General features: G+C 36.7%; 3 protein-coding genes across 3 annotated transcripts; all 3 read right to left on the reverse strand.

Annotated features, from left to right (window-relative positions):
* Window positions 1–7,333: 7,333 nt before the first annotated feature.
* Window positions 7,334–11,335, reverse strand: LOC130745649 (uncharacterized). The gene is made up of 6 exons (XM_057598010.1): window positions 11,165–11,335; window positions 10,802–10,937; window positions 9,847–10,349; window positions 8,241–8,645; window positions 7,848–8,047; window positions 7,334–7,756 (listed from the first exon to the last, which is right to left on the reverse strand). Exons 3-6 carry the CDS (start codon window positions 10,280–10,282, stop codon window positions 7,511–7,513), a joined length of 1,287 nt encoding a protein of 428 aa, XP_057453993.1. The 5' UTR covers window positions 10,283–10,349; window positions 10,802–10,937; window positions 11,165–11,335; the 3' UTR covers window positions 7,334–7,510.
* A 6,380-nt stretch (window positions 11,336–17,715) lies between these two features.
* LOC130745654 (uncharacterized) lies at window positions 17,716–20,222 on the reverse strand. Its single transcript, XM_057598014.1, has 4 exons — window positions 19,835–20,222; window positions 19,562–19,719; window positions 19,289–19,425; window positions 17,716–18,114 (listed from the first exon to the last, which is right to left on the reverse strand). The coding sequence occupies exons 1-4, from the start codon at window positions 20,095–20,097 to the stop codon at window positions 17,947–17,949; spliced, it is 726 nt and encodes a 241-aa protein (XP_057453997.1). The 5' UTR covers window positions 20,098–20,222; the 3' UTR covers window positions 17,716–17,946.
* Window positions 20,223–21,023: 801 nt separating this feature from the next.
* LOC130745653 (probable plastid-lipid-associated protein 10, chloroplastic) lies at window positions 21,024–25,596 on the reverse strand. The gene is made up of 8 exons (XM_057598013.1): window positions 25,366–25,596; window positions 25,165–25,278; window positions 24,897–25,031; window positions 24,343–24,438; window positions 22,315–22,395; window positions 21,813–21,899; window positions 21,462–21,517; window positions 21,024–21,374 (listed from the first exon to the last, which is right to left on the reverse strand). Exons 1-8 carry the CDS (start codon window positions 25,495–25,497, stop codon window positions 21,260–21,262), a joined length of 816 nt encoding a protein of 271 aa, XP_057453996.1. The 5' UTR covers window positions 25,498–25,596; the 3' UTR covers window positions 21,024–21,259.
* Between the last annotated feature and the right edge of the window lie 450 nt (window positions 25,597–26,046).

Raw genomic sequence — 26,046 nt, forward strand, 5'->3', positions numbered from 1 at the left:
TTATAACCTTAGTTTTATCAGTGCAAGAAAAACCAAAAACATATAGCATAAAAAGATGTAGCACAAACAAAAGGTTTTAAAGACATAAAAATATAATTCGATAGAATTTCTAGTTTGACATCTTTTGGCACCAGATTTGGATCAAGCAACCCATCATTTACACAAAAACTTAAAAGGGTACAACACAAAGCATATAAAATACTGCATTTATCGGGATTTATAAATAAATTTGAAATCTGTAATAAGTGATAAATCCAACAATATTCACAAATCCAATTTTGAAAATATGAAGTGTGGGCAAATTTACCAAAACTTAAAAGCAAGAGTTACCAAAGTTACCAATAGAAAAGTCTCAGCGATGAACTCTATACTATTTTCAAATATTCATGCTCTGAAATCTCTTTATTCAATAAGAGGAAGACATTCCCAGAATCATATGAGCCGCTTTCATATTTGATCTAAAATGAAGAGAAAGGGAAACATAAAATGATTATTTAAAACCAATCAGAATATAATTTTGCTGAAAAATCACCACAGAATATCAACGAATAGTGTAAAGAAGCCAAAACTTAGGCTTATGTAAAAAATTCAGATATTTTGAAGAAAACAGAAAATATAGGATCTCTAAATCCTGATTAAATAGGTAACCTGCTGCTAGCACATTCTAATCCTAATTTCTTGCAATAAAGAAACTAACTCAGCATCCACCTCTATGGACAGTTTTTGAAATAAATCAATAGATTGGCATGTCACTATATAAATACATATTCAACATAGCAAGGGAACACGTCTACATACTCCATGGATTGAACAAAAGAAGTTATTAAACAAATTAAGAATTGAAAGAGGACGCGCTGTTAACATTATATATCAGGTAAGATAATGAGTGATTAATATATAGTAAAAGATGCCAGACAGAAAGAGCTAGAGCATGGTACCTTTCTCTTTTAGTAATAGTCCGAGAGAGAAATTATTCCAATCAATTACCATAAGCTGTCAAATCCCCTGAAACAAAAAGAGCAAATGAAAGGCAGTCTAAATTTGATGAATTTCACTCACTTTTATTGTGACTTGAGATGGACTTTTCTTAGAAAAAATGAAGAGGAAGGGAAACATAAAATGATTATTTTAGGCCAATCATATTTTAAGCAAGCTCCAAAGCAGTAATTGTTGTGAACATGAAACACATGAGCAGCACCCCTGTAGCATCCATTGACATTAATTTACACGATATCTAGCTGAACTTTATGTTATTCGTCCTATATAAAAATATGTACCACCCTAAAGAGCCATCCTGCACAAAACCAAAAGAGCTATAAAATGAAAAGCTGCATAGAATACTCAAATAACCTATAAAAAACTATTGCTAAATGTTGTTCCATTCCATCCAACATGAGCAGCACCCCTGTAGCATCCATTGACATTAATTTACACGATATCTAGTTGAAGTTTATGTACCACCCTAAAGGGTCATCCTGCCCAAAACCAAAAGGGCTATAAAATGAAAAGCTGCATAGAATAGTCAAATACCTATAAAAAAACTATTGCTAAATGTTGTTCCATTCCATCCAGTCTATGGATAACCTGTTTGTAGTACCATCCTGCTTTAACAATGTCAGAGACATTATTCACAATTATGAGATTTGTTCTCTTTAAAGTACTAATCCCACATGCACCAAGGACTGATTCTACAATGTTCAATGAAGAACTTGGTAGGGTTGGCAAAGCTTTGCCGCAACTTCAATAGTCAAATTCTTGAACCCTACTTATATAGTTGGAGCTTTGCTCCCAAGTCCAAAGGGAATAGAAATAATCAATCAGTTTAAATCATCTGTGTATTTTATTGGCATAAAATATATGCTTCAATGATTTGATTTTATTCTTCTAAAAGTTATTACAGGACATAAACAGCAACTAAAAGGTTAGCCTCAAAGTGAAATGCTTCACTGTTGCAGTTAAAAGGTTGGCCTCAAAGTGAAAATCTTGACACATAGCTACATAAACAAAGGACATAAAAGAAGTAAAAAATGAAGCTCTGCTGCCTTAAACCACATTGTTAGAGAAAGAGAAAAGCAAATTAAAAAATAAACAAAAAACAACAGCAAAAAATAAACAAAAATGCAGTCTAAATGGCAAAACAAAGAGAAACTAAACTCCAGTGTACATAATTAGCATTATTTAGAAGAAAAAATCATACCACAACATGTAGATGTTACCTTTAACCTTATAATTATCAATCAATAAATTAAGTAAAAAGGCATAGTATCAATAACAGAGGAGCATAAGTTTAATAAATTAAATAACCTTATCTTTAACCTATTTTATTATATAGCTCCTTTAACTATATAAACTAATCAAGCAATAAGGCATATGGAGTTAACATTCTAAAAGAGAAAATTTAACTAATATAGTCATTGATATGATGTATAGTAGTTTCATGAAAGACAAACTAAAGAAATTAAAAATTCTTACTTCTTTTCAATGACCAAACACAACAAATTAGAGATCAAAATAAATGAGAATGAAACAGAAGGAATGGTGGAGTATCTGCAAGCATCTATGACTGAGATCATTCAGGTTAGTAAAAAGAGGAAGGCCTGCCTTGCATTAATAGCAGTCTGCAGACAAATAAATACAAAAAAAAGTGGGAATTTGCAGGGACCATGCTCTCAATGGCTTGCTTCTCATACCTCTTTTATGTTCAAGCTCTCTCAAGGAATACCATAAACATCCTTCTCCTCCCATGTTTGTTCAGTATAAGTCACCTTAGTAAGCTCCTCCAACCATAAAAAGTTGCTCCGACAGCTTTGGGTTTTCGGAACAGAAATGGTAATCTCTACATGACTTTCACCAACAATTATGCACTTGCCCTAATAAAAAAAAACCATGCTGCAATTTTACACACTCTGCATTGTCCAATGACTTGACCAAATACATGTAGATAAGTATTTATAAAAAACAGAAGCAAGATTATCACAGTTCCTTGAAACCATCATCTTGTGGCATAGAAGTTCACCAAGAGAAACCTATCTGGACATCTACCTTGCCATTTTTAAATTGTATTAAGGAGTTAACTTAGGTTATGTGCAATTATGAGAAGGAGAAATCAGGGGGATAGATCATGAGAAGGACCAAAAGGAGAAATCAGGGGGTGGTGTAAGTATGGAGTAATGTAGGTCATAAAACATTTATAGTAATTTGACTTTTCAATTACTATCAGAGACATAATCAGGGAATAAAATCAATGATGGCTAATAACCAATAGCTAATTTAATCTACAGTGACCACTGCCATCCCCTAAACTTATGGAAGTTAGAATCATAAAACTTTTTCTCAATGCCGTTCCCTAAGCACATTAACAGTCTCACTGCCATACCATTTCGGTGTTTCACTCTTCAAAACAATAAGATTAAAAAATGAAAGAAAACCAAAACACATGTTCTCAATTGCTGAAATGCTACAGGTTTTTATAATACTAACTACCTCATAAATGAATCAGATAGATAGTGAGCATAAATGATAACTAACCTAATCACTTAATTACAGTGGGACTAAAGTTAAACTAACTAAGCCACTTATCTATCTAAGTCACTGATTTTCGTTTGTGTAATATTGTTTCTGCATCATCCTCTCTATCTGGTTAACTTGTGAAGAAGACAAAAAGAAGATAAAAAGGTCATACGAGAGCTTTCTTTAGATACCAATTGTCAAAATTGTTCGGATGTTAAAAATCTCTCCTAACAATCAAAGTAGCAAATAGATATGTAAAGAGTTGTATGAAAGAGGTAAGATAAGTAGGTCAATGTTCAAATTTGCAACAATTAAATACTCATACATCCACCAAAGGTATCTTAATACTGAGGCTTGGCTACGGCAGCCATGGGCATTAGACCAAGATGGAGTAAATGGATTTCTAAATAGGATTAACAACAAAACTTAGGATTCTGAAAAGAGAGAAACATTATAATGCTCTTCATTTTCACACTTGAAACCAAAAATTTAGGTGCAAAGTATATCAGAAAGTATGAAAGGGGCAGAAAACCTTACATGTTCTCCAATCTTTTTACCAACAATAAAATGGGAAGAATGTTTCACCATCTCAAACAGTTTGCCACCTCTTCTCTGACTCCAGCAATAGCTTCAATAGCTTTTAACATTACATTGTGTTTTCTATCTTTGCTAGCACCATCCTCCAAAAGAAAAAGTTTTGACTTATCCTTGATTCGTTCAAGGTGCAAATGCTCTTCATTTTCCTTTGCTCTAAAGAAGAGAGTTCTTCTGAGTATCATGATTAAAAAAAATACAGTCATAAACATTATGATTGCAGAAAATTGGGGAATCCAGACGTTTCAAAACATTTTTTTTGGAAAAAGAAAATACAACTTCTTGCAAATGTTCATTAATCATCACATTAAAGAGATAAAAGCTAAATACTCTAGGCCAAAAGAATAATCCAAATTGCATCTGGATACAAAACTGATCTCTTCAGGTATGAAAGTTCAGCCATGTGAGATGCCATAAAATGAGTGAAATTAAACTTATTCCAGAGGAGAGAGTAAGCAGTGTAAAGTCACTTGTCAGACCGAAGTTATTTGATTCTATACACATTTGAGAAACCCAGTTCTTTTATTTAATTTAAAAATCCCGTTAGTGCATCAAAATTAAACTCATATTTTTCCACTAATGCAATCAAACATGATAGGGGTGTGTGAATGAGCGTGTTTCACCTGAGCATTAGGACTCGGCTAACATCTTTCTTGGCAGATGAATCTCCACCCTTGGCTCCTGAATCCTTGGTATGACCCTGAAACACCACAAAATGAAAAAACCATAACATAATATGCTTAGAAGCACATCAGCGAACCGTAGCCAAACAGAAACAACTCCAAAACAGAGTACAATTAGCTATTCAAGCAATGGAAGAAAATAATTTGAAATTACCTCCATCTGCAACATTCACAATCAGTCCAAGGCAGCAAGACAAAAGCCAACCAAAAAACAAAAGCACAAAAAATCGCCCTTAATCGTCTTCGATTACCTCCTCCTTATGATGTTATTGCACTCATGTATCCAAGAGGGTGGCTTGAGTGGCGACGCGACAGCGAATCGGATGGATGGGGATTGCAAGTCGATAGCAAAGATGTGGCAGAGGAATGGGGATTGCAATTCGATGGCAAAGTGGTTCCCTGGAGAGATGAGACGATTCTGTGGGGGTGGTTCCGGTCGGTGGAGAGATGGGATGAGAATTGCATGGAGGAGTTGGTGCACCTGGGGTAACGACGGAGGTCTAAGGGAGCGCGGTGGCGCCGTGGTGGACATGTTGAGTCGACAGAGGAGGTTGAGAAAGGGTTTCTTATTGTATGAAATAAGACTAATGAACGGAGTCAATAGACATTGTGTGTGTGGAATGGAATGTGTTAAAGAGAGATTGTGAACCGGAAGTGGTGGAGCTGGGCGGTTCCATGGAGGAGATGGTGGACGTAGACAGGGTTTTAAGAGGGTTTTTGCTAATGGGATGTATTATTGATTTAAATCACTTATAAGATTTTATTTTTGTTTAAAATGACAGTTTTTTAGGAAATTTTAAGGTTAAAATAAAAGAAGATATAAAATATTTACCCATTGAATATCTTTTTGTTTTTTCCTTCACATGAATCTCTTATAAATGGAACATGATCATGTTGGATTTTATTTATTTTAATATTTAACATAATCACTTGTTTTTTTTTTAAATTAAATATGTAATAAAATCCTGAGTTAATTAAAAATCCAAAAATTCAACAAAAATAACATAAAAATTAATTAATACTCTAAAAATAAATAATAAGATAAATTAAGATAAAATCAAGAAATAAACAACCTAAATCCTAATCAAATCTAAATTTTAAAAAGGTACTAAATAAATATAGATAAAAACTATCAAAATCTAGCAAATCACAATAAAAACTCATAAAATCCTGAATTAATTAAAAATCCGAAAATTAATAGGTGGAAAAGCTGACGTGTAAATAATTAAATAGGTGGAAAAGCTGACGTGTAAATAATTAAGTGAGAATTAATCTCGGAGCGACACGTCACTAACTTGGCCTGTGAGAGCGACACGTCATGCTAGAAGTTGTTCTTTTCTAATATATATAGATTATTTATGTTAGATTGTTTCATGTCATTTGGTAATGAAGTTTTATGTTTTCATGATATTTTGTTATATGTCATTTATGTGATTATTTCATGCTGTTTGGTATAACTTTTTGTTTCATTTTCATGTTATTTAGTATTATAACATATTTAGTATTTTTTATAACTTTTTCTGAATTTATAATAATATTTGCAAGATTTTTTAATATTTCAGATATATTATTATTTTAATATAGTGACCCAATCAATCCATCCAACCCAATCCGAATTTCGTCGGGTTGGTTCGGATCGGGTCCGAAGAAGAAATTCGTGAAATTCAACCCAACCCAACCCAGACAATTTTAATCGGTTCGGATTTTATTTTGACCAAAATCCATCCAACCCAACCCATGTGCACCCCAACTATCTTGAGCACAACATTAATTAACTAACAGTAATACTTTGACGCCCGTGCTAGTTTCATTATTTTGTTGTGTTTCTTAATCCCTTTGAGATGCTCTGAATGGATATTAGGCCTAATTGTTGCTTCTCACATGGTATAGATTTGAAATTCGTGCAGCTGGAGTTAAATGTGTTACTAAAATAGGCAACTCTGGGTTTTGTTCACAGGTCCATGTGCCCTTAGCCATACATTTATTTAATAGAAACATGTACCTTCACATGGGACATTGTTCAACACAACATCAATAGCACTCAAGAATGTAGGCTCAGCACATAAAAATTAGGTCATTCAAGGCATGAAGCTTTCAAGAGCATCTTTACAGGAAGCTATATTTCTAACCAATAATAAAGGAATAACCTTATGTCATATATACTTGAGCAATTGGATGGTGAAAAATATTCCATGCCCACGCCATATTTATAGGAATAGGAGCACTTTATAAAAAAGCAGCATTCAGGTAACATGAAATCGAGTGGAAGAAACAGCAAGAATAATCCTCAACTATGTTCTATTATAGTTGACTTGCATGTCTCCATCAGGAAACTATAGTTGTTCCTCCCATCCCGACCTCCCAACAAATGACTTTCTCAGAGTTCGAATGTGTCATAACTCTAACGGGGTCTAACTTGCTTATCGCTAGACCAACACCATGTTGGTATCCTTAAGTATGTTAAACAAGGTTTCAAATTTTAAAAAAAAAAAAAAAGGTATGTTAAACAAGCAAGGAAGAAACAATTATGGGTGAACAACCATAAATTAATTTCAGACACGCAGATAAACCTTCTTCCTCTTTAATTGTCCTAAATCATCGAGATTTCTTCCCAAAACATCCTAAGTAAGCAGCTAAAATCGATAGTACCATCCGCAACAATTATCATTCCCAGCAGAAAGAAGTTTAAGTTGTTTATAAGATATACACCACTGTTACTACTACTAGCAAGGGAAGAGGATAGGGCATGGATCCCTCTCTAACCTACCATTTGATAAATCCAGTTTCTTCATCTTTTCTTCACACCAAAACAGCTGTTCTCTACTCATCCGCGTCATCCTCAGAACCCTTGATATGATTTTCGCATCGATAAGGCCAAGCAATAGCTGAATGTCCTCGTGCTTCTGGGGCCAGGAATTTTTTTTCCAACCCTTCACCTTTCTGCGCAGTTCCTTAAGTTTCAACACTTTCTGCATTTACAAGAAAATAGTGTAAGATGGATGATTTCTTAGTCCTATAAAATTGCAAACTTGCATCACAAGGTAAAGGATCTGACTTTACCTTATCAAGTGTAGATTGAACCTGCTGAAGAGGAGTTGCAAGCTGGTTCTGGTTTCCAAACAGGTTGATAACACCACTTGACTTTTTCTTGTCCCTCTTCAGGAAAAGGTGGAATGTGAGGATAGAATTTTCAATTATCCTGATAAGATCAGGAGCAAGAACTCTCATGTCTGAATCATCTGTTAATTCATGATCTGAACCTGAATAGATTCACGAAGTTGGATAGTTAGTCCTACAAACATTAACATCCGAGACAAATGTAGAATTTTACATTTACATTCAGTGACAAACAAGACAACCAATGAAAAAGTGCCTTTTTTTCTCAGATTGCGAATTACTTCAGTGATATCCATGAAAGCCCAATTGAATGTAGTTGATTTACAGAAAACTTGCCTCGTATATTAGGAACCTGTAGCAGTTTAGGCAAAGCCTTCCTTGTGCGAGCATAACTTTCAGCTCGAGGGCCCTGCTCGAAAGGTTCATTTTCAATAAACCTTTGTAATAGAACTTGGAACTGCTGAAACTCCTGCGCACTATGGTTGTAACAGGTAGGATTTTCAGGTTGCCAGGATATCTTCTGACTTGTATGCGAGTATTGACAATGAAGTGCCTCCCAAGTTAAGCAAATTTGACCAACATACGCCATTTCAATATCCAGGTAGGGATCATTTCCAGGCTGTTGAAGATGTTCAGTATCCTCATCAGGTTCTTCAAATTTTTTCAAGGAAAGACATCGAAGAGGAGAAGTCAACTTCTTCGACGCAGATCTTGGAGATTGAGTTGAAGTTTGTAGAGAACCTAACAATGAATATGTAGCATATCACATGATATAACAAATGTGGAGATGATAGCAATAGTATATTTTGTTAGCAGTTGGAATTTTAAGGTGGTAAAATATTCTGATGACTATCTCCAAGTTTCCAAATAATACCTTCAACAAATTCAATAAAACTAGATTTCAGTTCTTCACCAAAGAACTTATTATTCACCAAAGAACTTATTATGTAATGTTAGAAATAATGTAAATAGGTAAAATATCTCATAATTATTGTAATTAGGTAGCGTAATCATTGTTTATAAGGAAACAACAATAACATGCATTTATTCTGCCGAGTATATATAATACACTCCGTTGTGTAGTTAAAACCAAGATAGTCAAAATCGGAATCATGCCTTTAATCGGGGAGGGATGTGTTAATCGTAAATCACATAACCGTAATATTAATCCTAAACTTTAGTAAAATTCTATAATACGCATATAAAATAGAACAAATAAGAAAAGAAACACTTCAAAAATTAAATAACTAGAATTACTTAAATAAAGCTGTACTCATAAGTCATAAAAATAACTCTTAATTCATAGGAATGTCATATTAAAACAGCCTTGGCACCAGCCTCAGTCCGAACACCACCACTTGACTTACCAACCTCAGTCCTTGTCCTTGTCACCGGTGGAGGAGGAGCCTCGTCAACAAAGGTAGAGAGTCATCACCGGTGCTGCGGGGGAGAGAAGGGGACTCGCGAACGTGAGTGAGGATAAGAAGCGAGGCTCAGCTACTAAATACACTACGGGTTTTGCAGCGACACATTTAAGAAACAAGCCAAACCCGATTTAAGAAACGGGTCAACCCGTATCACATGGGCCAAGCTTAATCGCAAAAAATCACAATTGAGGTACTATTTGAATGTCAGCACACCTTTAAGCACCGTGGATCTCTAATAGCAGAACTTATAATTCAAATGTTCAAGTAAATCAAATTTCACTTGATAAGATACCGCGATGCTTGCAAGATCGTATATCTGAATAAACATTCCCATATTCCGGAAAGAAATAGCAAAGAGCAAATTTTGTCAAGCATCTGTTATTGTTCTAATCACATCATAAGTATAACAGACAAAACACCTAAATGAACCCAATGCAAAAACCTAAATAGATATTCCCAGCCATTACTAATACCAACAGAGATGACCAGATGGTAAGATTAAAAAAAGAATCTACCTTTGCCAATTTCATTAAGCTGCTGCATACTCATCCGATCGAAGAATAGCATTTTTTCACAGTACTTTTCAAACACAGCATCAAAGCCACGCCACCACTGCTGACCTTCTGCCTCCACATCCCTCCACTCGTTCGAGCTAGTCTCCCCCTCTTCCTCTTCATCCTCCCCCTCCTCCGGGCAGGAATCTTCTTCAGGAATCAACACCATAAAACTGTTTCTTCTCAATTCTTTCAGCCTCCTCTTGACCTCGTTGGTAATAAAATCATCGTCGTCCTCAGCGTCACCAGCAGGATCAGCATTTTCTGATTTACACTGATCAGGACCGCCAGTGTTAGTCTTTGGTTCTTCAGGCTCCGGCACTGCCTTGTCCGTCAAATCCTTTTCTCCATTCCCTTTCTGAGATTTCCTGAACTTCTTGATTTTCAAAAAATCCATGCCTTGCCACCGTACTTTTCAAGAACAAACTACTCTAAGCTCAGCCCAACAATATTTTAATCAAAACCTATAATCACATCAAAACAGAAAGAGAATGAAGCAGGAACAACTCAGATTTGTTTCTCAAGCAGGACAAAACAAGAGGCTTGGATTTAACAACAAAGAAAAAAGCCTTTAACTTATACAATAATAAAGTAACCATGAGCCCCTAGATTCCCTATCAACTTCCATTACAAGACATCAGTGATCTAATGTTCAAGTTGCACACATCACAATGGAAATGGCATCCCTTTGAATTCAAGTGGATCACAGGAATCAATATTCTCCTAGTATCCATCAGAAAACCAGAGGACAGCAAAACCCTTGAAAAGTTAGAATCTAAGCATCTTAATAAAAAGGTGATGAAAGAAAAGTACTCATTCACCCCCAAAAGAACAAAAGAAAAAAACAAAAAGAAAATACTTTCACTCTCACATGAATCCTTCCAAAAATGCAAGATGGTAGATTCTTTCAAGTTACCTTTGGCATGAAACAGGAACACAGCATTGATCATTCACAGAGATCAGAGCCACTGACAAGACAAACTCTCTCTCTCTCTGTCTCATCTAGTTTTCTTCCACATTGTTTGTTCCTACATTGAAGAGCTGAATGCGACCTTCAAAAGCAGATTCAAACAGAAAAATCATCAAAAAAACAGATTTTTAGGAACTGATTCAAAAGAAAAAAACAATTTTTTTAAGCAGAATCAATTCAAAAGAGAAATGCAAATGCATTAAGCAGTAAAGATAGAAAAAATGATCAAAGGGTACATGCAAATGCAAAGATTAAAATGGACAAAAAGAAATGAAAAAATCACAGAAGATTGTTCCATTGATGACCTACCTAAGGTATTTGGGAATGGCAAGATCAATGAGACTAACAGGAAAGCAAGTGAGCAGGGTTTGCAGAGAGAAACCCTAGAGATGGAGACTGAGGAGACGCGGAGAGAAAGAGAGAGGAGGGAACAGAGAAGTGAGAAGAGTACAGTGAGAAAATGGATAGACAGAAAAAAAATGTAATAAATGTGAAGGCACTGAGGACTCTGTTTTGTTTTGTTTGAAAAACTCATTTCCCAATAATAACTTTTTAGTTTCCTACAAGTATCCCACACATCCGACCATCATTAGACTAATTTTCGAAGCTCTGAGATCACATTAAATTGGTAGTCAGGTATGCTTCTCCTAAACAAATTTCTTCGTAAGCACCGCCCGCAATCAAACCTTAAATTAAATATTTAAGGAGTCAAACTATCTACGAGTCATTCCGTACACATTGTTGGTATTTCCCAATAAGAATTACTCCCTCCGTTCTTAAATAACTGACACTTTAAGATTGTTGCACAAGTATTAAGAAATAGCAATTAATGTTCTTGTTTTATTAAAATTATAATCTACTCCCTCCGTTCCTAAATATAAGACCTAATACAAAAAATTGCGCATATTAAGAAAACATTAAATGTGTTCAATTAGTGTATTGGTTTTTTAAAAATGCATACCTTCCTCCTTATTTACCCTTTGTCATTTTCTCTCACTAATTAATGGTAAGTAGTAATCAAAACTTGGGAATTGAAAACATATAATTAATGTGGAGGATAAAAATGGAAGAGTACAAAATCTTTTGTTAGATTATTGTAACTAGGTCTTATATTTAGGAACTTCAAAATTTTGAAACTAGGTCCTATATTTTGGAACGGAGGGAGTAACTTTCTACTATACCCTTTATCTCTCATATTAATTTTAACTTTTCAACTTTTCTATCACCAATAAATGAAGGTTACTATTGGTAAAGTATAATTAATGTTCTCTTAAACTTTGTAAAGTGGCAGATAATTAGGAATAAAATTTAGTTAAAATAGTGTCAGTTATTTAAGAACGGAGGGAGTAGTAACAAAAAAAAAAAGGGTTGAATAAACGTTATTAAATAAAATAAATGTGGTTTGTTCTTGCATTAAGTTATGTGTGAGTGATGGGAGCACGAAAGCCTATAAAGAAAGAGAGAGAGAGAGAGAGGAACATAACAAGAACAGTAGAAGAGGACAGTGTCGTCGTACGCAGAATATTGTCAGAAAGCCGCGCAAAAGGGGTTTTCATTTGGGTTTCTTAAGATGCTTATATTTGGTCTTAGGACTCTATCAATTTCCATAATCACCCTTTCCTTCATCTAAGTGTATGTTTATAAATAAAGTACTGTAAGGATGGCTCAACTATTTCATGACATATGAATGAAAACGAGGGTGAGGCTTTGTTGGTAACCGTGTTGTTAAGATTTGTGCTTTCGGTAAATGTATTTAGGCCTGTTTTGAAACACAGCTTAATTAAGCATTTATGGATATAAGCGCTTATTTATAAGTTATTTTAAAATATTTATTGAAATAAATTGAAAATAAGTTATATATAAGCATAAGCTCATTATTGACGGTTTTGACCGTCTGAAAATGGTAGTGCTCACAAACAAATATGTGATCATCAGCAACCAATAAGAGGATTAACTTATTGGCGGTTTTGACCGTCTGAAAATGGTAGTGTTCACAAACAAATCAAACTTTCTTACAACAAGGTTCCATGACAACTCAAACCGGTGATTTCATAGACAACGCTCATGCAACGACCTAAGGGCTAACGTGGATGAGGTCATTAATGAGAGATGTAATCATTAGGAGGAAGTTATTATGGGAAAGAATGTCGTTAATTTTCTAGATACTCATAGAGATTGGTTGATGATGTCCATGAAGAAATCTTACGCAATAAGAGCATCTCCAATGGAGTCTTTATTTTGAGATCTTAAAATAAGATCCGGATATTATTAGATCTCACCATTGGAGCTATCCTACATGGCATGAGATCTTAGCAAAAGCTAAGATCCGTGCCTTAGCTCAGGTACTCTCAAATGTGGGATCTTAAATAAAATAATTTTTTTCTCTCTCTCCTCCAATACCATAACCAAAGTGAAAAATAAGGAGGGAAATAAATAATATAAATATATTTGGTATTGTGGGCTCGGTCAAAAGTAAAATAAGATCTCAACCACTAGAGTGAAATGTGCATAGAGACCTTATGAGACCAAGTTGGGGTGACACTGACTGTGAGTGGCGGTTTGTGCCAGCTATCAATCATGCTGGTGGTCTGCTGTGCATATGGAAGCTTGGTGTTTTCACATTGCAGGGCAGCGTGGATGGCCCTGGTTACTTGGGGTTGATTGGTGCCTGGGGTGCTGAGGGGATTGAGTGTGTAATAGTTAATATTTATTCACCATGTAGTCTTCAAGAGAAGAGGGTGTTGTGGGAAACTCTTTTGTCTTGGAAGAGGAACTGCTCAGTGGCTGTTTGGTGTGTGGCAGGGGATTTTAACGCAGTGAGGTGTGAGGAGGAGAGGAGGGGAGTTTCTTTGGGTGGGTCGTCTCAACGGAGGGAAATTGCAGACTTCAATAACTTCATAGCTGGTATGGAGTTGTTAGATATTTCCTTATCTGGCAGAAAGTATACTTGGTATAGGCCCAATGGGAGTGCACACAGTAGGCTGGACAGATTCCTGGTGTCGCAGAGTTGGTTACAATTATGGCCAGCTAGTTCACAACTTGTTCTTGATAGGGACATCTCCGATCATTGTCCTGTGTTGCTGCGTTGCTTGATCCAGAATTGGGGACCTAAGCCATTCAGGGTTATGAATTGCTGGCTGAATGATTTTCGGTTTGAACCTTTTGTGAGGCGCTCTTGGGATGAGTTGTGTGTGGAAGGTTGGGGAGCTTTCGTGCTCAAAGAGAAGCTTAAACTTCTTAAATCCAAGTTGAAGGCTTGGAATTTTGAGGTGTTTGGGGACCTCCGGGAGAAGAGGAACTTGGCTGTGCAGCGTATAAATGACCTTGATAGGAAGGAGGAGGAATCAGGGTTGTCTGAGGAGGAGAGGCAGGAGAGGAAAAATCAACTGCATGAATTTTGGTCAATTATGAAGCTTCATGAGTCTCTTTTATGTCAGAAGGCCAGGTCTAGGTGGTTAAAGGAAGGTGACCAAAATACACAGTATTTTCACTCCTTGATTAATTGGAGACGTAAGACGAATTCTATGCTGGGTCTTATGATTGATGGGGTTTGGGAGGAGGATCCCTTGAAGGTGAAGGAGGAAGTTACTAGGTTCTTCAAGAATAAGTTTTCTGTTGAACCTTCTTCTGGGTTATGTTTGAGTGGTGTACCTTTTGCCTCAGTTTCGGCTGAGGATAATGCTCTCTTAGTTGGTACGTTTGATGCAGCTGAGATTAAGGAGGCTGTGTGGGAGTGCGGGGGTGACAAAAGTCCTGGTCCTGATGGGTATAATTTCAGATTTGTGCAACGCTTTTGGGAGCTTCTGGAAACTGATTTTAGGACGGTTGTTGATGACTTCTGGCGTAGGGGAGTGTGGCCACGAGGTAGCAATGCGTCTTTTATTGCCTTGATTCCTAAAGTAGATTCTCCGCATAATTTGAATGACTTCCGTCCCATATCTTTGATTGGTTGTATGTATAAGGTGGTCTCTAAATTGTTGGCAAATAGATTCAAGGCTGTGTTGCCTAAGTTAATTAGTGCAAATCAGTTTGCATTCTTGGGGGGGGGGAATATGCTTGATAGTGTGGTGATTGTGAATGAAGCGTTGGGGATTGCTAAAAGGGACAAGAAATCGACTGTTGTCTTCAAAGTTGATTATGAGAAGGCTTATGATTCAGTGCGATGGGATTTTCTTTTATATATGCTTCGCCGTATGGGGCTGTGCAGAAGGTGGGTTAATTGGATTAGAACTTGTCTGGAATCTGCTTCTGTTTCTGTTTTGGTGAATGGGAGCCTTGGTGAGGAATTCAGTATGGAAAAGGGATTGAGACAGGGTGATCCGTTGGCCCCTTTCTTGTTTTTGGTGGTGGCAGAAGGCCTTCACGGGTTATTTCAGCAAGCAGTTAGTTGTGGTTTGTTTAAGGGGTTCAAGTTTGATAGGGAGAGGGAGTTGGTGGCGTCTGTATTACAATTTGCAGATGATACAATTTTCATTGGGGAAGCTTCTGTGAGGAATATAACTTCTATCAAGTGTGTGTTGAGATGCTTTGAACTGATTTCTGGTCTCAAGGTTAATTTTCATAAGAGCAAGCTGGCTGGGGTGGCTGTGGAGCAGAGAACTTTGTCTGTATTTGCTACAATTTTAAATTGTAAGCAGATGTCGATTCCTTTTGTCTACCTAGGGATCCCAGTGGGGGGCAGGCCAAGTAGAGTGCAATTTTGGGATCCTGTGGTCCAGAAAATTAGAAGCAGATTGTCAAAGTGGAAGCGGACAATGGTTTCATTTGCAGGGCGGATCTGCTTGATTCAAAGTGTGCTGTCTTCTCTTCCACTTTTTTATCTCTCTTTTTTCAAAATGCCAGCAGCGGTGGTTAGCCTATGTACGAGATTAATGAGGAATTTCTTATGGGGTGGCTCTGAGGATGTGTATAAAATTGCTTGGGTTAAATGGGCTGATGTCTGTAGGCCAAAGGAGTCTGGTGGTCTAGGGTTAAAAGACTTGGCAGCCTTCAATAAAGCTCTCGTGGGGAAGTGGAAGTGGCGATTTTTGAATGACTCTGACAGCTTTTGGTGTAAGGTAATTAAAGCGCAATATGATAGATCTCCTTGGTGGAAGGACGTGAATACTTTGTGCTGTGGTGAGCCTGCGTTTTGGTTTGATGCGGGCCTCAAGAAGTCGCTTGGAATGGGAGATAAGACTAGCTTCTGGTTAGAGGACTGGACTGGTTTAGGCCGTCTTGAGGGTCGCTTTCATAGGATGTATAATTTGTCTAGGAATAAGTATGCTGCTATACATGATATTGGTGAGTGGCGGGGTGGGGAGTGGACATGGAGGCTGAAGTGGCGGCGGGAGTTGAAAGGGAGGGAGGAATTGTGGTGGCAGGAATTGCTTCAGGTAGCTAATAATGGTTACATGCGGGAGGGAAGGCCGGATAAGTGGTTGTGGGAACCAGGGGACGAGGGTGTTTACTCTGTTAAATCCGCATATTCTTTTTTGCAGGCAGAGGAGGTGGAGTTGGATCCTGGGGTTGATTTCAGGTTAATTTGGGCTAGCCTAGCTCCGTCTAATGTGAAAGCGTTTGTCTGGCGTCTGATGCTCAACCGTGTTCAAACAAAGACCAATCTGCGGCGGCGCCATGCCATTCGCGATGATCAGAGTTTGGCTTGTGCATTCTGTCAGCATCAGGATGAAACGAGCGACCATTTATTTTGTTCTTGTGCGGTTTCTATGGAGACTTGGCGCGCGGTGCTTCGCTGGTTTGGAGTGTCCACCGCTTTACCAGCGCGGGTGAAGGCCTTGTTCGTCCAATTCCCAGTGTTTGGTCGGGGCAATTCCCAGAAAGTTGCGTTGGTGACAGTTTGGATGGCAACTTGTTGGTCTCTCTGGTTGTTCCGTAACTGTATAATCTTTGATCATGGAGCACTGGATGCGGGTCAGGTTTTGGACTTGATTCAGGTTCGTACTTGGCACTGGATAAAGGCGAAACAGGTGAATTTCCGGAATTCGTTATATGAATGGAAGATGTGCCCGATGGCTTGTTTGGAGTCTTTGTGATTTTAGCTTGCTTGCTTGTTGCTGGTTCTTGTTGTCTGGTGCTTTTATAAGCAAGGTTGTTTGTTTGTTGGGCAGCTTGGGGTATTTCTAGTTTAGGAGCTGGGTTTTCTGTTTTTCTTCTTCTTAAGTCTTTTTCCTGTTCTTGTATTTGGGTTTAGCACCCCTTGTGCTATATTTAAATACAATTCATTTGATTATCAAAAAAAAAGAGACCTTATGAGTGTCTTAAATCCTATGTGGCAATCTGGGCCCACAAAAAATGAGTAATGTCCCAAAATAAGTTCCTACCATTGAATATGCTCTAATGGAGATTGGTTGTCGTTAATCTCACAAATAACTTCCTCATAAGCACTTTTGTTTGGATTTAGAGATGAGTTCAAGTTTAAAAATTTATTCAACAAATATTTAGAATTGAGCAAGATAAGTACAAATTGTCCCACAAACACCCTATGCACAGAAATTCATCTATCATGGTTTGTTCAGAAAAGACAAATAGATTGAAATGCATATATGATATGCTGCTATTCCAAACAGCCTCGGTACCAAAAGAAGATGGATAAGGAACAAGTTACCAGAAAAATGAATTGTCTTTCAATAAGACAATAAAGTATTCAAGCTATACCAGAAAAGGTGATTATTTACAGGAAAAAAAAAATTTGTTGTGCAAATAATGCTAGTGATAAAGAAAATAAAATATTCAAGCTATGTAGACAAACTTAAATAAATTATTCCAGCTTTAACTTCACTATTTATTAATCATATCATATGTAGTTTTCTTTAAATAATGTGACAACACATAAGTGTAAAACCATTTTACTCCAACAATACATCAAAAATTAAATTCTTGATATATAAATCACCCGTGCTGTCAGGGGAAAAATAAGTGGTTGATCTGCCTCTGAGGATAATTCGAATTCTTAATATATAAACCACCTTGCTATAATGGGAATTTAAATTGACATTCAATTAGTCATATATGAAGGTATAGATTTTCCCAAAGAATATGGCTTTTGAGTAGAAAGATTACAATGAATACTTTGAGGAATGTCTTCTTTGTTAGTAACCTAACCAAACAGATGGTATTGGCTGAAACCTGCTTTTAGCACATGCCACCATATCATAATAATCTACATGGCTGAAGCAATCACGGAAATCAGTAAAAAGTTTCTCAAACACCCTCCATTGGACTTTGACTGACCTAGTGTAAGGATAGGGGAGAAAAACCTGTCGGAAATTATAGCAAAATTAATTAGATGCTGTGAGAGACAAAATAAAAAATAAAAATTGGTCAGGTAACACATGGAGGAAAAGCCTGCAAAAGAAAACGTATTTGAGATTTGATCCAATTGCTGTATAAATTCTGGCATGTAGAATCATGCCATACATTTGGAGGGCATAACACCAAACAAGATAATCTTATGATCTACTTGGTGGGAGAATATGAGTGACAAGATATTGAGTTTCCATTCCTATTCCTTAGAAATAATAGCATGTTTGGATCAATTAATTTTATCATTCCTAAATTATGGCATTCAAAAGCTACTCACATGAGTTTTTCTCAGAATTGATTCTAATTTAGGAGTCAGTTGTAGAAGAATTACCAAACATGTTATAACTCATCCAAGGTAATCAGTCAATTCCGGTGGATGGGAAGAGGGCATGTGTTTGCCGACAATATTTGTTGGGAAAATTTACAAAAATAGTTGCACTAGTAAGGAAGGTACTACATAAAGGAAACATGGGTCTAAATCATAATCATTCCATGTTAGCCTCCAGAAAGGGAAAAAGAAGGGTGGATGGTCAGCAAGAAAAGTAAGAGCACCCTTTGTATCTGTTAGTCAACTATTAATTTTGTAAATCACTTTACATATGAATATAATTTTATTTTATGTAAATATTTAATTGAAGAAAAAAATTATTTTGGCCCCTCATTTTTTTAAATAATCCTATTTTAGTTCTGGACATATGCACATTTATTTCTCTTTTTGATTTTGATTTTTAGTGTAAATTGATAAACATCAGCTAACTATAATGGAGTGGGATACCACAAATGTTATTTAGTATTGATACTCTTTTTTTGTTAAATATGGTTCACCATTTGATTAATGTTGAGAACTAAAGTCAGACTACTTTAAAAAATAAACAACCAAAATATGACTTTTAACTAAAAACATGATTTACCCTCTATTCTTTAATCAATAGACTAGGAGTGGGTTTGTTTTTTGGGTTGATGCAAATGCAAACATTTATCAACAGTGATTAAGAATTTGTCGTGTTGAATTCAATGCGGAATAAGATTTTGGCATATTGAGTTCATTGTTGAAAACCAATGAAAACACCCAACAAGAAAGTTAGGGGAAAGCATATTTGCTAGATACACAATCACAGGAACACTTACATCCCCTTCATGGGCAAGGCGTTTAAGCAAGCAAAATGTATGCTGGTTTTCCTCCAAATTGTCAAGAACAGCAAGCCAAATCAGAGAAGCAAGTTCATCCGCCACGTCTCTCGACTTGCCACAAGCAAGAAACTGATCTGCCAAACAAAAAAAGAGAAGATCATCTCACTCAACAACTACCAAAGCTCTAAGGTAGGTAGGTAGGTAGTTACAATCCAACCAACAACCACATTAACACAGAAGAAGAAGCTTAAATAAAAGTTAGAAGCACACCAATCATGGTTCCATGTAGTATTCCACTATGAGGAGGCATAATAGAAAGTTGAAGCTGCTCTTTCAAAAAGAGATAACAGTGGCCAACAATCTCATCTATGTGAATGTGATAACTGGAAGCAAACATGAGTTCACTAATATACATGGCCGTGAATCTCCTAAAAAGCACAATAGACAGACATCATAAAATACACACAAACATTTTGTCAAACAAGTCATGTGCAAAATGGAAGAGGAAGAAGAACAAGAAACCTTATTCACTGACTCACTCACCTCTTGGTTGAACATGGAGGAGGAATAGGACCAGGCCATGTTCTTGCAGGATCAGCTAATGGGTATTTGTGGGCAATAGCAGCTTGCCAGAAACATTCACTGTGGAAAACAGATGCCCACTGCTTCTTCACACATGATATCTCAACCCAATCACTCACTTTTGCTCTTATGAATATCTCTATCACCAAATGCTCTGGAACCTTCAAAATCCCTATTTCCTCTTCATAAATATCATCCCTCTTTGAATTCTTCTCCTCCTCCATACTCTTACTTCTACTCAACTACTGCTATTTCTATGTCTATTCAAATGAAGATATGGTGCAGGATGCAAATGCATATATGATGGCGTTACATAAACGCACCAATTATTATGATGGATATGGTTGGCTGAGTCAATTAATTGAATATTGAATATTATTTATATAGTCATTATTATTATTTGAGGATGCTGTTGCTTTGTGCTCTTTGCTATTTGGTAATCACCTAACCACAATTATTTTTTATTTTAGCTAAAACTAGAGAAAGTGGGAAACAGAAGATAACAAATATAGTGTACTCGTGGGTGGTCCATAAGTTGCAGCAATGGGTTTCCATAATTCTGGCTCTTTTCCTTATTATCCATATTCTTCTTCCCATCACCATCACCATCCTTCTTTTATGTCACCGTGTCAATGTACCATCAAAATTCCAACTCGATTTCATTTCCAAATATGTTTCTCTGGATCCTTCCCCTCAAGAGGATTTTTACTACTTCTATAATGAACTTTTTTTTTGAAATATACTTCTATAATGAACTTGATAAGACCACATCTTTAATGATCTATATGGCAGAGAGACTGCCATCATCTGCAGTTGAAAATCAATTGAGATGGTCCAAAAAAACTTATTTTTACAGAAAAAGAAATAAAGAACATGTGAAGAAAAACAGTGTTGATCTTTAGACATCCAAACACTTCAGACACCTCACATACGCACTCAATCTTTCTCTCAATGTCCCTTATCACATTTATTTAGAAAACCAAGTGCAGGGTGTGCAGAGGATCCAGGTTCATGGCTAGGGGGAATCTTAGGGTTAGGGCTGGTTAGACTAAAAGATGGAAGTTTGAAACAAGTATTTAGGTGTTTAGTTGAGACTGATTCTTCTCTGTCCCTCTTTTATTTGTGTTTACCATTTTGTTCACATGTGCAATTTAAACAACTGATATTAACATCAGTAGTAGATAATGATATCAGTAAATACAATTATACAATACCAATCTACATTACATAAAAAGAGTAGTTCAAATACTATCAACAGAACAATTACATATAATTGCCTCATCCATTGAGGAGAATTCCTTGTAGCCATAAGCCTCCGATCAATTTCTTGCTCATTGAGGTTATTGCTGCTAAGAAGTACAAGTTTTAACTACTGATCGATGCTCATCAGTAGAGCGACTGGGCTCTCGTAAACACAAATACCCCTCCTCCACCAACAGCACGACCCAAAAGCATGTTATCATCCAAATAACTAAGGTAATATAGTCCTCCTACCGATTGCCTACAATTCAAAAAAGCATCATGTGTATATTCATCCAACAACGACTGCTAACAAGTTCAACAGAGTAGTCCATGATATAAATTATACCTTCCCGGATCCCTCACCGGGATTTGAGCTTTGAAAGCACGCAGAAATTGTAAAATCTGCAGGAAAAAAGCACATTTTATACTACCTATAAACAATGTGTTGAGTCTATCATCTCTATATCTGTCAACCATTAAGTCATAGGTCATATACATAGTTGATTTGCACTGGTCCTCACACGTACCCGACTATCAGGCTATTCATAAAAAGTATATCATGAATTTTTTGGATTTGCAGAAGAAACAGCACCTTGACATAAGTGACGGTATCAATGGTGTCTCATATCATATGCCAGTAACAAAGAGCATTCAAATTAACAATCAAACAGACAGGCATAAGTTATGATTGAATTACCTGCAGACTTAAATAAGATCGGGGTAGCAATGCTGGAGCTATTAAAGCCTGTAGCTGTTCATTAATATTTATATCTTGAAGTGTGATCTGCCATGTATAAATTGCATGCTTGTTATAAAAGCACCATACCAGCTAAGGAAGGAGATGATATATTAATAGCCAAGTAATAGAATAGTAAATAAAAGTCTTTTTATCAACCTTAGATAATGCAGAAGTAAAATTTGAGGCCATCACCATTACAAATAACAAATCAGATTATATTAAGCAAGGCATATATATTAAGCTCTAACATTTTCTTGAGGAATAAACACTAATGTATAAACTGTATGATAAAATTTAGAAATGGGGACATGGAAAAAAATGTATGATCACTGCAACATTGGAACAAATATTTACATAACACAAAATGACATCATGTGCTAAAACATCCCAGCATCTGCTTAGACATATATTGCATCTCAACTATAGTAGAAAGCATATTCATGTAAGTTAAAATGATTACCTCTTGAAACTGAAGGTAGATATTACGGACAGATACAACAGTAAACTTGGCAGATACAAGCAATGTAGCACCATCTTGTTCCTGTATGAAGTAGGCCAAGATTTTTTTTTTCAATATTTGGTTACCATGAGAGAGCCCAAAGCTCAAGCATAAGTATTTTATCCAATCTTGTTTTCCAACAATCTAAGTTTAGGTTACAAAGGAACCAAGTTTTGACTAATAAGATTATCTCTGTTTCCCACACTATGAACACACTCTTTAAAACAAAAAGTTTGAAATTCTAAATTAGCATGCAAACCATAGTCTTGAATCCATCCAATGTGCAACCCCAAAAAAAAATCACCAAATGTGTCTACTGCAATAAACATTAAACCGTTCAATCAGATGTCCTAGTCAAGGATATTGACAGCAAAAATAAAGGGAAAAAGCTAAAATGTTCTTTATCAATTTTTCATTTTGCTTTTCCCCCTGGGATGAAGTATGCCCATAAGGCCATAGCCCCCACCAAAAGCCAGAAAACAAATCCGATGCAACACATATTCTTGGATTAGTAAGTAATTACTCGTTCAGGGTTGTTGCGACTTGCGAGTATTCAATTTTTTGTTTTCAAATACATGTTTCAAAATGAAATATGTTCAGTGAAAATGAGTTGAAATGATTTTTAACATAATTTCAAAATGATTTCAAACCTAGTTTATAAAACCACAAAAAAAGTTGTGATTATGGTTTTTAATTTTGAGAATGTGGCACACCTTCATCCCCACTGGTTTCTTGTATCTCTTCACACCCATTATTCATCGCCACCGTCACTCGGCTGCACCACAGCCACTCGCCGTACTCCAACACCAACACTGTAACTCGACACCCTCTACCACCACCGCCGCTGCCCATCACCCTTCACCATCAACACTGCCTCACCATTCAACAGCCTGGCATCCTTCACCACCACTATAGATACCCTCCACCACCTAACATCATCCATCAGAGCCGCCACCGACACCCTCCACCAGTGCTGCCATTTCTTTGAACCCTCCATTGCCACCATCGCTCGATACGACGACACCCTCCACCACTACTACTTCCTGTTACCGTCCACATCCACTGCCACCACTAGCAGCCTCCACCACCGTTATCGCCTAACATCCTCCACCCCCGCCACTACTACTCAACACCATTGCTCCATATTCTCTCCATAATCACCTCAAGGCCCAACCCCCCCCCCCCCCCCAATCCTGCCACGTGACACCCTCCACCACCACCACCATGCTATTGCCTTCCACCCCCACCTCCACTACCACTCACATACCTTCCATCATTGTTGCCATCCAACGTCGAGCATTATCGCCACTCTGCACTTTCCACCATTGTGCACCCTCCACCGTCATCGTAGGCTCAAGGCCTTCCACAATGGAGGGTGTTAGGTGGCGGTGGTGGTGGTGCTGATGGTAACGGTAACGGTAGGTGTTTAGCTGCGGTGGACATGTGGAGGGTATCGAAATGCGGTGAAAATTGTGGGTGGGTGAGGAGATGATGGAGGGTGTCATGCAGTGGTAGCAGAGAGATAAATTGTCCCTGATGCGATGGTAGTGCTCGTGAATTTCTAAAGCTGGCAACAACTTTTTAAAACTGAAACCACAAAAAAAATGAAATTATAAAACTGAACTAGTTTTCATTCTTAAATTCTCAAAACCTAAAAAGAGAAAACAAATGGGCATAAATCTTTCAATTATATAAAAAGAAATTATCACTAGTAAACAGGATTACAGGAACACAAATGACAAATTGTTTTGCCACCTTGAATTCTATGAGAGCATATTCAAGAATCAATTTAGGTGTAGTTAGTATCTTTACAATATTTTGTGGAATTGAAGGGGAATAAATCATGGACTCGCAGCGAGGTAGGGAAATCAAAAGTCATAATTCAGAGTCTGAACTCTAGGGACTTTCATGAGTAAGAACTAAGAGCTAAGAACTTAATTGCATCCTCCTATGTTGGAAAGGAAAAAGTAAAGGAAGGTGCTATTTTACCTCTAACAAATTTGGAACACTCCAACGGACAACATTGCGGATAACACCTCCATTAGATTCATCACGACATTCAAATTTCTGAAAGATCTGTCCAACCTATCTTGACACGGAAAGAAATGAAGTAATAAAATGGTAAGAGAACAACAGAACAATAATGATAATAATAACAAAAGAACAGCAATAACAATAACCATATCATAGAACAAGAATATTTTTTTTACCCAAAGACCTACATGAAAGGATTTTGCAGATATAACAATAATTGTGAACAACAAGTGTAGCACCTAACTTGCAGCAATCATGTTAATGAGAAGACTCCTGTGGAAGCAAGGTACTCATAAAAATGATCTAGAAAATTCAATGAGAAAGCAATGTCTAAGAATTCTAAGCCCAGTCTATAAAATGGCCAATGCCAACACTTTTTACATAACTAAAAAAATCAAACAGAACAAATTGGCCAAGATGTGACTAAAAAAGGCAAAATGATTAGAGATTGTATTAAAAAGGATTTAGCTATTAAGTGAATGCAGGTAAGTAAAATTCATGATTGGTACTTGAAAGAAAGGAAGTCTAGCAGCAGCTTCGAAAAGAACAAGAACATCAGAAGCAGAAGTATATTGCAGGCGCCACGTTCCATCCAACTTGTTCAAATTGATGGGGTCACCCTTGTTGCAACCCTCTACATTCACCTGCCACAACCACAACGATCCCCATATATGCATGCATTAAGATAAAATAAAATAAAATAAAATAAAATAAAATAAAATAAAATAAAGCGCGATGGAGTGAACAAAGACAACAATAAGCAAGAGCAGTGCGTACGAGAGCCTCTTCGATCGAAAAGCGTTGATCAGGAGTTGTGAGGAGTCCCCTTTGTGTGTCTTGGATAGAGGTCAATAGCTGAAGCTTCTTGTTCTCTAACTCGGAATCATATGCCTTCAAATTAACCCAAATGAAAACGGGTTAAATTAAACCTAGATAGAATGAATTGGAAAGAAATAGCAGAATCAGAAGAAGAGGAACCTGAGCAGTTGCCATGGACAGTGACATTTTTCTGGGGAATGATTTCACATGGCAATTACTGGGCTTCCTAGTAGTAGTAGATGGTGATGATGGAAGGTACAAGGGTGAACTGCAACGGAAAGCTAAGTCCATTTCCGCAATGAAGCCAAGCTTTTCTCTGCTTTGGTCGGGGAAGCCGGGAAGGAAATGCAACGGCTTCTCACACCCACCACATTCTTGCCCCAGACAATTTTAGTTTATTATCCTTTTTTTATTGGAAAATTCACAATTTGATTTTTTTTTTATTGATGAAAGCATGAGGATAAATATGATTTTCTTTTCATATATGTTTCACTTAAATAGTGAATAACATTCATTTAACTTGTTTTAAATCATAAAAAAAACATTGCCATTTACATGTTGTCAATGTTTTCATTTATATACTCCAGGCTTACATATGTTATTATCCTTTTTGTTAAGAAAATATCATATGTTTTTACTTTTTATTATTAGGCCTTCAGACTAATTGAAACTCTAAAAGTAATTGTATCAATAATAAAGAAAAAATGTATTTTCAGAAAAGATTTGTGAAAAACCTTGTATTATACCTAATATATTCTCATTTCTCTTGCAAAAACTCATTGGAATTTGATATCTTTAGCCTTCTTACTTTTAAAGCACAAGGTAGGCAGCGTGAAGTGA

Source organism: Lotus japonicus, chromosome 3, assembly GCF_012489685.1.
Source record: "Lotus japonicus ecotype B-129 chromosome 3, LjGifu_v1.2".
NCBI classification, from domain to species: domain Eukaryota; kingdom Viridiplantae; phylum Streptophyta; class Magnoliopsida; order Fabales; family Fabaceae; genus Lotus; species Lotus japonicus.